The following is a 12,918-nucleotide window of genomic DNA, read 5'->3' as shown; positions in this document are numbered from 1 at the left end:
GAGTAAAGAAGTTTAGTCAGTACTTCTACTTTCACCAGAGTATTTTGAAACACGAGTATCTGTACTTCTACTTGAGTAGAGGATGTGTGTACTTTTGCCATCTCTGATTCTTACATTTCTAACCTCTGATCATGACCTTGTTCTGATATAATTTGTTATTGTAATACCCAGTAGGAGTCACTCACCATTGGGCACGTTGCTGTCCTTGGCTAGGTAACTGAAGATGTCTGAGATCACCTGAGAGATGAGGGCCAACACGATGCTCCCGGTGTGTGTCACTGCATGTTCAATATTCCTCACAGAGACGGGAGACATCTTGAACCTCCGCTCAGAGACGACAAGTCAAACTGTGAAGCACAATATTTGTCACCTTAATCTAATATAGTGGACTTTGGATTGCTGCATGTACTTTCTTATTTTATAGCAGGTTATCTGTTTGATTACACTTAACATTGCCCTGTAATTGACCTGTGCGTGTCTGTCTGTCTGTCTGTCTGTCTGTCTGTCTGTCTGTCTGTCTGTCTGTCTGTGTGTGTGTGTGTGTGTGTGTGTGTGTGTATGCATGCAGGGTTGAGAGGGTTACTTATCGAGACCCTATTCTACTTTTTGGGGTTATCCCTTTCCCATAGAGTGTTATATAGGTTTTAGTGCATGTAAATGGTCTGCAAGGGCTAAAATCAGAGGTCCCAGAGGAATGGCATAATAAGGCTCCTTTAAAATTCAGATCAGTTTTGATCTTTATGCACAAAATATGATTAAATAACTATTTTTTCAACAATCTTAATAACCCACCATTTGTCCAAAGTAGTATAATTCGGATTTCCTTCAAAAACCCTTAAAATAAATATAGAGAAACTTCCTTTTTACGTCCATTTATTTGTAAAAAAAAAAAGCTGTACAGTCATTGTTAACAGAAGGCGTTTAAGGAACACATTTTTCGCAGTATTATTAACACATGAATCACAGTATTTATAGTTCAGATAGGGAGGCGTGTGGCACAGTGGATTAGTGCACTGATCTTCGAATCAAAGGAAAGCAAGTTCGAGTCCCACTGCTGTCAGCATGTCGTTGTGTCCCTGAGACACTTCACCCCAAATTGCTCCTGTGGGGATTGTCCACAGCACTGAGTATGTTAGTTGCTTTGGATAAAAGAGTCTAACATGTCATGTATTCAGCGAAAGAGTTTTCTTTGCTTCAATGCGATTTCCACAGGTGACTGGCTGGGTCCACTGTACAGCGGCCGTTTGTAATGCTTCCATACGACCAGAGTGATGCGGGCCACCAACATAATGCAGGAAATAGCGAGGATCACAGCTGTTAGAGGGGAAAGAGGAGATTAGGTATCAGAAATTGTGTGTTGTTTAAACTTCTCGCTGTGTTAAAGGTCCCATGTCACGGCCATTCCTAGTGATCATAGTTCCATTGTTGAGGTCTACTAGAATATATTTATATTGTTCAATGTTCCAAACTCACATTGGTTTCTCATCCAGCATCTCTTCACTCTCTGTCCTACACAGCTTGTTGGATCTCCTGCCCCCGCCCCCCAACCCCTCCCCCTCCCTGTGAGCCCATGGTGTGCTCTGATTGGTCGGGACGTTGCGAGGCTCGCTGCTCAGTGAGCTGGCTTACTGGTGTGGTTTGCGGGTCGGCGATACAGAGACAGCACGAAACTCACCTTGCACACACACACACACACACACACACACACACACACACACACACACACACACACACACACACACACACACTCACAGCCGAAGTAAAAACAATAAGTGTAGCTTGATATTGAGTAAGAAAAAGGTTTCTAACGCTGAGAGAATGGGTCTGCGGAGAGCATTTCTCCACCATCCCAACTCGTCTATTACCAACCAGGGAGCTCTATGCAAGTCAATGGGACTCCCTGCTAGTTGAAAATGTACGCTAAAGGCCCTGGTGTGTGAGGAGCTCTGCGGATTGGTCCATTTTGGTTCCGGGAACCGCATGACATCATGAAGTTCCGGAAGAAACAAATTGAAAGAGAAATGTCCATCGAGGCGTTCTGGGGCAGCATAGACAGGTCTTCTCTGTGTTAGAGTTTTACTCCCTACAGGGTGTACTTTGAGGGTTTGTGACTCTGTAGACCGTTTACATGCAGACAAACCTTCATAACACACAAGGGGACGGGTGATAACCAGAAAAGCATGACATGGGACCTTTAAAGGCCACTTGTTATACAAAATCCAGTTCTTCATGTCTTTTCTACATAAACATGTGTCCCCTCCAGAGGTCGCGTTAACCGAATATTTTCCGTCTATGACGGATTTTTTTTAACAATGACGGAAAAATCTGAAAGCCGTCCGTCATTTTGACAGATTAGAACAAACTCAGAACAGCGCCAACGTTTCCGGTATTATGCCGTGTTATGCATGCCCGCCCAAAAGGAAATTATAGAGTTTCCAAACCTAACTTTGCCGAACAGATCAACAAAAGTATTTGCTTTACGCTGTGCGCATGCATAACACGGCGCTAACAGATCACGAGCGAGCGTCCACTCCCCCGTTGACAGTTCACGAGCGTGCTCTCTCCGCCCCCCAGCCCCCCGGCAGAGTTGTGTACAGGCGGCCGACGGTTAATAATGGATTTTGACGGAAATGTTGCGATCCTGTCCTTCAAAATGACATGCAGCGACAAAGTCTAGCGCAACCTCTGGTCCCCTCTGTGGAAAGAGACTCTGAAAGTTTCAGGAACAAAGATTCTCTCTCTTTTTGATCCATTTCTATAAAAACCTGTCTGAAAATGAGCTGATCAGATTTTGGCCACTCAATGATGTCATAACGATGTGTTGTCTTGTGTAACCATTAGCCAATCACCAACCAAGGTAACCCCCCCCCCCCCCCCCCCTTATCACCTGAATCTCCTCCTAGAGCTCCATTGAGTTCTTTTTAACCAAATCTCTCTCAGAGGGGCGTGGGGAGGGGCTCCTTGTTTTCATCTAAAGCAGTGTTTCTCAAAGTGTGTATATCTGAGACCTGTAATATATTGATGGGAAACAGTATAATAGGGGACCTTTAACTGTCAAACAGTACCGTCAAAGATGTAAATGTCACTTTGAGTAGTGGCAGAGTTTTCCAGAGTGCCTGTCAGCCACAGGATCACCACGGGGTAGATGGTGACGATATATCGCACATGCTCGTCAACGTAGAAGTTCTCTAACAGGAACCTGGGAGTCACAGACAGCGGGGGGAAGTAGTAGAGTACAAATACTTTGTTACTGTACTTAAGTACATTTTTAAATACACTTTACTCCACTACTTATTGTTCTAACGACTTTTACTTCTTACATTTCGAACACAAATACCTGTACTTTCTACTTTTCACATTTTGAACTCAAATACCTGTACTTTCTACTTCTTACATGTTGAACTCAAATACCTGTACTTTCTACTTCTTACATGTTGAACTCAAATACCTGTACTTTCTACTTCTTACATGTTGAACTCAAATACCTGTACTTTCTACTTCTTACATGTTGAACACAAATACCTGTACTTTCTACTTCTTACATGTTGAACACAAATACCTGTACTTTCTACTTCTTACATGTTGAACTCAAATACCTGTACTTTCTACTTCTTACATGTTGAACACAAATACCTGTACTTTCTACTTCTCACATGTTGAACACAAATACCTGTACTTTCTACTTCTTACATGTTGAACACAAATACCTGTACTTTCTACTTCTCACATGTTGAACACAAATACCTGTACTTTCTACTTCTTACATGTTGAACACAAATACCTGTACTTTCTACTTCTTACATGTTGAACTCAAATACCTGTACTTTCTACTTCTCTCATTTTCCAAACAGGCTGGCTCCTTTAGTCTGAATGTGTGTTTGGTGGCGTGATCATTATTATTTAGAGTCATTGCGTGCCTATTGATTTGAACACGATCCGTGTATCCATTATTTCCTGGTCTTCTCTAAAGAAGAGGGACCAATGAAAACGTTGTCATGTTGCCGTTGTTCAGCATGGAAACATTCATTAGCTAACAATGACATTATTGTTCTATTAATATAAAGGGAGGTCAGGTACTCTTTAAAACAGCTGTTAGTTATGGGTACTTTTTACTGAACTACATTTCAAAGTTCTTTACTTTGACTTGAGTAAAGAAGTTTAGTCAGTACTTCTACTTTCACCAGAGTATTTTTAAACATGAGTATCTGTACTTCTACTTGAGTAAAGGATGTGTGTACTTTTACCATCTCTGGCCACAGACAGAAAGCAGCAGGGGGTCAGACTCACCAGACCAACAGCTCCATCAGAAGCAGCAGCTGCGCCAGCATTGCACATTCACATTTAGACTTTTCTGTCTGATGCTGCAGGAACATCGTCAGGTTCAGCAGAGTGGAGACAGTCCCCCATGTAGCATATACTGCCACACCATTCTGTATCTGAATCAAGGAGAGAATTATATCAGTATGTAGTGTCTCTACTTTAAATAGTTCTCTCCTGCTGATGTTCAGGTGTATATCAGTATTTAGTGTCTCTACTTTAAAGAGTCCTCTCCTGCTGATGTTCAGGTGTATATCAGTATGTAGTGTCTCTACTTTAAAGAGTCCTCTCCTGCAGATGTTCAGGTGTATATCAGTATGTAGTGTCTCTACTTTAAAGAGTCCTCTCCTGCTGATCTTCAGGTGTATATCAGTATGTAGTGTCTCTACTTTAAAGAGTACTCTGCTGCTGATGTTCAGGTGTATATCAGTATGTAGTGTCTCTACTTTAAAGAGTCCTCTCCTGCAGATGTTCAGGTGTATATCAGTATGTAGTGTCTCTACTTTAAAGAGTCCTCTCCTGCTGATGTTCAGGTGTATATCAGTATGTAGTGTCTCTACTTTAAAGAGTCCTCTCCTGCAGATGTTCAGGTGTATATCAGTATGTAGTGTCTCTACTTTAAAGAGTCCTCTCCTGCTGATGTTCAGGTGTATATCAGTATGTAATGTCTCTACTTTAAAGAGTCCTCTCCTGCAGATGTTCAGGTGTATATCAGTATGTAGTGTCTCTACTTTAAAGAGTCCTCTCCTGCTGATGTTCAGGTGTATATCAGTATGTAATGTCTCTACTTTAAAGAGTCCTCTCCTGCTGATGTTCAGGTGTATATCAGTATCTAGTGTCTCTACTTTAAAGAGTCCTCTGCTGATGATGTTCAGGTGTATATCAGTATGTAGTGTCTCTACTTTAAAGAGTCCTCTCCTGCTGATGTTCAGGTGTATATCAGTATGTAGTGTCTCTACTTTAAAGAGTCACTCATGTACAATGTGTTGGAGTGCTAGCCAGTGGTGCATAAACTAATCCTAAAGCCCAGAAATAACTTTCACCACTTCCTGTTCGCTCTTCTCAATCTTTAAACTTGGAGGTTTTAGCATTTTCAGACCTTTACATGCACACACTACATGTCAATATAAATATCCTCCAAATCCTGAAGTCTTTGCGAGATACTCTGACTGCTTTAAGTGCTGCACAGGATGCTGCTGGTGTGTCACATGACCTTATCTGTGTTCTTTAATGTGAAGAGCAAAGCAGAGGAAGGGCTGGAAACCAATCTGGAGGTTTTTGCTGCAGCTTCCTCTAAACCTCCTAATCTCAGTCGGTCACCTTGTGCACGGCTTTACTCTGGACGTGTCGGAGAGAATTCACTCTTTAGATATGGGTGGTGGAGGAGCAGCTTCTTTAACCTCACAGTGAGTCAGCAGTAAGGGAGACTTAACAAATGCAAGGCTACCAACTAACTGGTAACATGTCACTTTAAAGAAAGTAGTTTGACCATTTCAGAAACCTTTTTTTACTCAGAGAGTTGGTTGAGAGAATTGTCACCACTCTCATGTCTGCATATGAAGCAACAGCCAGTGCTATGTTAGCTAAGATAGCACAATTAACCTACTAGCACCTCTAAAGCTAACTTTACTCAATGTTTTATATGCAAGTATGTCTCTTGGCCAATTTCCCAGAGTCCTTTTGTGATTGTGAGGTTGCCAGGCAAACAGAAAGGAAGCACCAACACGAGAAATAGTCCTGCAATTATTGTGTCTTTGTTTATATTTTAAAACCAATTAAACAAAGGTGATAGCAGGTGTTCATTGGTGGGGTTTCAGGAGATTTGGGTGGATTTTGGTTGTTGTTACCATTGGATACAAACAACTGTTTACCCCTGGTCTTTATGTTAAGCTAAGCTAATTAGCTGCAGCTGTACCTTTATTTAATGTCAAAGTCATTCCTAATCCACATAAGAAAAGCATGTGGTGCTCTTTGCAACACAAGGGGGATTAAAACACAGTTAATGTTTAAGTATAGCAAAGGTTAAATGGTATTCTGATGAAAGCCAGTGCTAAAACATGTCCTTAATTAACCTTAACTACACTCTAATTGCAGCGTCTATAAACCGAACACTTCCGATCTTTTTTAACATGTTATTCCCTTTGGAGCCGTGCTGTTATGCAACAAAAATAACAAATGTCAAAGTCCGAACATCAGGAATGTTCTGTTCCTATAACAATCGTTACCAGTATCCTGATGAGCCAGAGGTCTGTGTTGTGATATTTGTTCAGCCAGGCTCCGTAGACCTTCAGTCCATAGCAGGAGAAAAACAGGATCAGGTAGTGGCTGAGCGTCATTAATATGGAGGTTATCAGCACCGGCAATAATAACCTACAGACAAGCAGATGTTAAAACGGCACAAGAGCATAAAAATACATAATGTTTATTAGAAATAGAGGACCTGAACTCACACACTCACTCTCTGTCAAGCAGAAACAACCACGTAATGTTCAGGCAGTTATTGATGATGAGAGAGACGTGAAATCCATAAGGCAGCACTGCAGGTGTGGTGTACAGCCAATCATACGCCGTCCTGCGGGGAAGCAAGGGTGATATTGGATACAACACACGAACAAAATGCGCCTGTCCGGAAATAATCTTTCATAAGTCAGAGCAACTGTTATACTTCCTGGGCTTTCCCCTCTCCTGCAGTGAGTCATGCATGTAAATTGTCTGCAGACGCTAAAATCCCTGTGTTCTCCTCCATTGGACTCCTTTGTTTACTTCTGGAACATACTGACATCACAATGGAACACTTGCGCTCCTATTGGCTAGCGCTCCAACACATTGTATTTCATAGGTTAAGGGGCGGGACATCTCTAAGCGGTTGACCAATCACAATAGAGCTCTTGTTTTGGTTAGGAACGTCCAAATATGGAGTTAATTTCAGGATGAAGTGATTTCAAATCAATGTTGCCTTTACACATTTTTGCAATTAAGACATTTTTATTTCATCTCTCTTCAATTAGATATTATATTCGTCATTTTGATGTTTTTTATGCTTTACTGTGTTTTTTTTAATGTTAGTTTTGATATGTTTCTTCCTGTTATTAGATGTATTTTACATTTCTGAAATCCGTGTTGTTTTGTAGTTTCAATCTTTGTAAAAACAAAAGGTTGTTTTTCGTGATATCGGCACTTTTTTAACAACTCCATAAAATGAAATCGTTAACAGAACAAATCAGATTTCCGGTACACATCGAGCAGCGACAGTAGTTATTAAACATTTCAATTTCTTGTAGATGATGTGTGAAAACACGACAGATTGCACTACCTTCTGCAGAGTCCCACTAAGAAGTATATGTACATGGCAAACACCCAAACATATATGAAGTCCCACACAAACAGAGCCCAATGAGCAGGAGTTATGGGGGTCGTATACTTCACTGTCACATCCTCTGTTGACTGCTTGAAAACACCTGTGTTGAAATAGGCACAGTTTATTATTTAAAACCATCATATTGAGCACAAAACAACTGATTTAGAGTATCTGATATCACTCACCTGATTTTGCCCCGAATCCAGATAGAGAGTTAAACATAATTGAGACTAAAAAGGAGAAAAATCCAGCGAACATGAGCACAACGCGGGCCAAGCTGTGGTTCACCATGGTGATGGTCGCAGCTCAAAGTACACACAGGGTGTTTACAACAACTTTTACACCAAAGTACTCGTTTCTAGACATGTGAAAATCCACAGTTAGATCGATCCGCTTCAATAGTAAATCCAGGAGTCTGAAAAAAGGGACTGAAAGGACTTATCATTATGATGTGCAATTATATGCTATAAATGATGTCATCCCTTTTTATTGTCCAGCACTCATATTCTGTTATCTCTCCCGGTCATAAACAACCTGCTGGTTATAGGGTAAAGAGTAAAAAGGGCAGTGGGAAGAGCATCATGACATAATTAAAACTAAATACATGTTTTTAAATCAGCAGGATGACCTGGATTGTCGCAAGTAAGCAAATATAGGGATGTCATTCTGTAAATAATAATAATAATAATGTAAAAGTGGCATTTATTGAGTGTAAAGTCGTTCAGAGAGAACACAAATCTATTTTACGTACCATTTATGTCAGGGGGGTCAAACTCCATTTCATCTCGGGCCACATTAACATTATGGTTGCACTCAAAGGGCCGGTTGTAACTTTAAGACTATATAAAAATACATATATAAATATTCAATATATATAAAATAACGTATTATATTACATTATTGCCTCTGCATTGGATTACTTTCGGATAAGGTAATAACTTCATAATTAACTACGTCTGAAAGCAGAAGTCTAGGGCAAATAATTGCAAGTCTTTTCAGTGAGAAGGTCACAAAATGATTTAAAAAGAAAAGCCAAATTCTGGGAAAAAAAGGAAGTGACATTTTGAAAAAAAGGCAAGTTGTGAGAAAAATGTAAAATTTGAGATGCATTGTGGGACATGTAGTTTATGGGCAACGTGCTTCTGTAAATCGGCATGTAACCGTATAATAAACATATTATATTCTTTGCAAGCTCTTGTGGGCCACAGTAAATGAAGTCACGGGCCGGATTTGGCCCCCGGGCCTTGAGTTTGACACCCCTGATTTATGTATTTAATATCAATGCTTTTTAAGGAGTTACAACCTCAGTTTACCTGGAAATACAATTCAGTTATTTTTTGTATTTATTTTTATTTTATTTCTAATTGAACTTAAAGAAAAATCACTCACACAAAAATTAAATTATGCAAAAATAGAAATTGAGCCACAAAAAAAGTATGTTTCCTCTTACATATGAATGCATTGCTATAGTATTTCCAGCATTTAAAGGCACTATATTGTCAATAATATAACTTATTGCCCACAGGTGAAACTGTAAATTAACTGCAGGTGTGTGTGTGTGTGTGTGTGTGTGTGTGTGTGTGTGTGTGTGTGTGTGTGTGTGTGTGTGTGTGTGTGTGTGTGTGTGTGTGTGTGTGTGTGTGTGTGTGTGTGTGTGTGTGCACCTGCAGGTGTGTGTGCAGCTTTCCTCCACACAGGGGCGCTGTTGCCTGAGTCTCATGAGACAGTATGGTCAATGTATTTTTTATTTACCTGTCAGTGAGTTCTACATGTCCTCTTGATAATTAAACATTTAAGTATAACTACGTTTCTCTACACTCCGGTTTCACTACTTTCTACTTAAGTTAAAGAGCTTTTTGATGCACAGTCTCATGCATTTAAACAATTGAAACCAACTTGAATCACTCATCCTGTGTCCCCTGTCCATATGAGACAGTTATTCTGTGTTTGTGGACACGGCAGCTAAAGTTCAACCTCTCTAAAGGGGGCACTCGACCCAGGAACCCCCCCCCCCCCCCCCGCTGGTTTCCTCACCCGGCACACCAGATGCTGCCACGTGGTCTACCTAAGGCTCTGCAATAATTAATGCACAGCTCGGATTAAAGGGTTTTATGGAGTCTTACTGTACACTCAAATATGCAGTCATATGTGGAAGTGTGGATGCAGATTGAGTCATAACACATGTGGGAGAAACAGCTGTTATGAAGTCTACAGCCTCTCTTCAGTGTGCGCGGCTACATTTACCAAAAGATCACTTAACATGCCGTTGACTTTTAAAATATTCAGCTTTATTTCCGATGTGTTTCCCACATTGTGGCTGCATGGTTCTTTTAAGCCCATTGACTGATTGCTGTGACCCGTAATGCTGGCAGAGGACAAGGCCCAATTTGTCGGCTGTTCGTCATCTAATAACCGAAATCATATCCAATTACACGCCCGCCATCTTTGATCACGTACACCATGAGAGATATGTGCACGAGGGGTATTATAGAGGATCACTGTCACTTTGGTAGCACATTATGACTCACTCTATGACTCATGTAGGGCTTGGCAGCAGTAAATTCACACAACGATAATGTCCAAACTCGGGTAAATATTGAGATTTTGTCCACATTTTATTGCCAGCAAGAAAAGCAATTACCTTGAACTGACGGGGGTAAACAGAAAACAGTTTGGAGATCTTGAGCGGAGGGAAGAAAAGATGATACATTGAGAAGATGTTAAAATAGTCATGCATGCCAGCAGCTTCCCTGGCATCGCTTCTGTGCAGCCGAGATTGGACAATTGGGAATGAAGCGTTTGGTAATTAGGGAGCATGACTAACAAGCTGTGTGCATTCAGAGTGTTTTATCTCCCCGAAGCCCGAGTGACTTTCACGCTTTCAGCTTTTTTGGGGGCTGACATTTGCACATCCCTCTAGAACCGTGACCAATAGTGGCGCTCTGTGCCAACTAGATTACAAATGAGGTTAGCAAAGGACAACAAAGGGGAATGTTGGATATTATCCTCTGAATGACATGAAGTCCTGAAACTGTAATTTAGACATTATTGATAAATCTCTTCAGTCTGCAGAACCGTGGTATTGCTGCTGTCACTGGAAATTAAGTTTGGACACATATAGGATAACTGGAGGTGTGTAAATGTACAATTATTTCTCAATGTCAGTACTTTCCTGCCACCCTATAGGTGCTGAAAGTGGAGTGTGAAGACAGGAGATCACAGGAAGCTTCAGACAAGCCAGGTGATGTTGGAATAAATCATATATTACACATTATATCCCATTAATCCCATCATCAGGACATATTCTGCTGATGTTCAGGTGTATATCAGTAAGTAGTGTCTCTACTTTAAAGAGTCCTCTCCTGCTGATGTTCAGGTGTATATCAGTATGTAGTGTCTCTACTTTAAAGAGTCCTCTCCTGCTGATGTTCAGGTGTATATCAGTATGTAGTGCCTCTACTTTAAAGAGTCCTCTCCTGCTGATGTTCAGGTGTATATCAGTAAGTAGTGTCTCTACTTTAAAGAGTCCTCTCTGCTGATGTTCAGGTGTATATCAGTATGTAGTGTCTCTACTTTAAAGAGTCCTCTATGCTGATGTTCAGCTGTATATCAGTATGTAGTGTCTCTACTTTAAAGAGTCCTCTCCTGCTGATGTTCAGGTGTATATCAGTATGTAGTGTCTCTACTTTAAAGAGTCCTCTCCTGCTGATGTTCAGGTGTATATCAGTATGTAGTGTCTCTACTTTAAAGAGTCCTCTCCTGCTGATGTTCAGGTGTATATCAGTGTGTAGTGTCTCTTCTGGGACATGTCTCCTTTAATGTTCAAAAGGCTCTTTATTTTTCTCACACTGCCTGTGTGTGCTGCAGCACCTCTTTTCACCCTCTGTCTGAAACCAATGTTAGACACCACATTAGTATCTTTTAGAAAAATGTGGTTCATTCTTCAAATATATATTTTTGGAGACCTGTAGGAAAGAAGCTCCGCCAAGGAACATAAAAGCTGTTTCGACAGGGTTTGTTTTTACCCTTAGTTGTTTGTTCGGTGTCCCAGCTGATTTCAAAATCCCATTCCTGTCACGCAGTTCCACACTTGCTGTCGTTTTGAAACTCACACGCCGTCATGTTTCCATTTTTATGTGGAGCACAAACTCCTGCTTGCATTAAAAATGGTGCACCAAAAAAAAAGTTAAATGGCTCTAAATTGAATGTTTAATATGCAGGAGACAAAATGGCAGCTTCATAAATATCATCTGCAGAGAGATTGATGTCTGCTCGACCGTCGCCTGCCCCCCTGGTTTGTGAAATGATTAATAATGCTATTACAGGAGGATGTGTGTCATTAAGGTAGCCGTGGTTACTGTTGGTGGTGGATATAGAACTAAATGATGCTTCAAAGACACAACACTACTGCCTGAAGGAGCGTGTCTCTCCTCCACTCAGATTTCTTTCTTTCCATCCTTCATGATTCACTTTCATATCCCCCCCCCACGCCCACCCCACTCTTTCATCTCTGAATTCAATAGTGTCAGAGCCATAAACTCCCAGCAGTACAGTGCACCGTGGTTTAGTGGCATTGTAAGAAAGGAATTCCATAAAAAGGTATGCATGTTTTTATTACTCCTGAAAAACAATGCTTTCTTAAGTGTTATTATTTTTAATTTGTGTTAACGACGCATCACATTTCCCAGCAGTCGATTCTAAATTAATTTGAAACCCACACAGTTTGCGTTGCTCAGGGTTGGGAGGGTAATTTATCTTATAAGAATACAACCTACACTCAAGGCCGGATTAGTACCTCCAGGGGCACTGAGCGCTCATGGGCCCCCCCCAACCCACGTACCAACAAGTAACACCACGCCTACCCAATCATACCAACATGACCAATATTTAGAATTTTCAGTCAATCTGGCATGTCAAATCGAACAACTATTTGTCAAAAGCAGGGACGCAGCCACATAGTTCAACCAAAGTAGTTCTAGCCTTTTGCCCTTTTAGTAAAAAATCACAAGACAAAGATACAATGGAGAAGATCCCAAGACAGTGTATGGCTCAGGAATACCTAGGTAATATCACTCAAACCTCAGAGCAGCACCCCACTTAATGCCAAAATATGACTGGCTGGCTCTACAAGTACACAAGGAATTTTATTAGTTACGAACGTGCCGGGCAGCGCGGTCCCGTGGGTTGGATGCACGTTCATAATGCTGAGGAAAATAACTCTCAGAATAATGTTATTAGCAAAT

General features: G+C 40.9%; 2 protein-coding genes across 2 annotated transcripts in view; both read right to left on the bottom strand.

Annotated features, from left to right (window-relative positions):
* Window positions 1–363, bottom strand: part of LOC307026537 (uncharacterized protein) — a 6,668-nt gene extending 6,305 nt beyond the window's left edge. The window contains exon 1 of the mRNA XM_079662018.1: window positions 186–363. Within this exon, the coding sequence (XP_079518144.1) occupies window positions 186–315 (130 nt within the window). The 5' untranslated portion in view covers window positions 316–363. The remainder of the gene's footprint in view (window positions 1–185) is intronic.
* Window positions 364–856: 493 nt separating this feature from the next.
* On the bottom strand, window positions 857–8,123 carry LOC307026229 (uncharacterized protein). The gene is made up of 7 exons (XM_079661464.1): window positions 7,861–8,123; window positions 7,631–7,775; window positions 6,776–6,889; window positions 6,543–6,687; window positions 4,288–4,436; window positions 3,066–3,199; window positions 857–1,314 (listed from the first exon to the last, which is right to left on the bottom strand). Exons 1-7 carry the CDS (start codon window positions 7,964–7,966, stop codon window positions 1,172–1,174), a joined length of 936 nt encoding a protein of 311 aa, XP_079517590.1. The 5' UTR covers window positions 7,967–8,123; the 3' UTR covers window positions 857–1,171.
* Window positions 8,124–12,918: the final 4,795 nt, after the last annotated feature.

Source organism: Notothenia rossii (genome assembly GCF_949606895.1).
Source record: "Notothenia rossii genome assembly, chromosome: 12".
Classification (NCBI taxonomy): Eukaryota; Metazoa; Chordata; class Actinopteri; order Perciformes; family Nototheniidae; genus Notothenia; species Notothenia rossii.
Note: the sequence above shows the minus strand (reverse complement) of the source record. Positions and strands in the feature narration are given on the sequence as shown.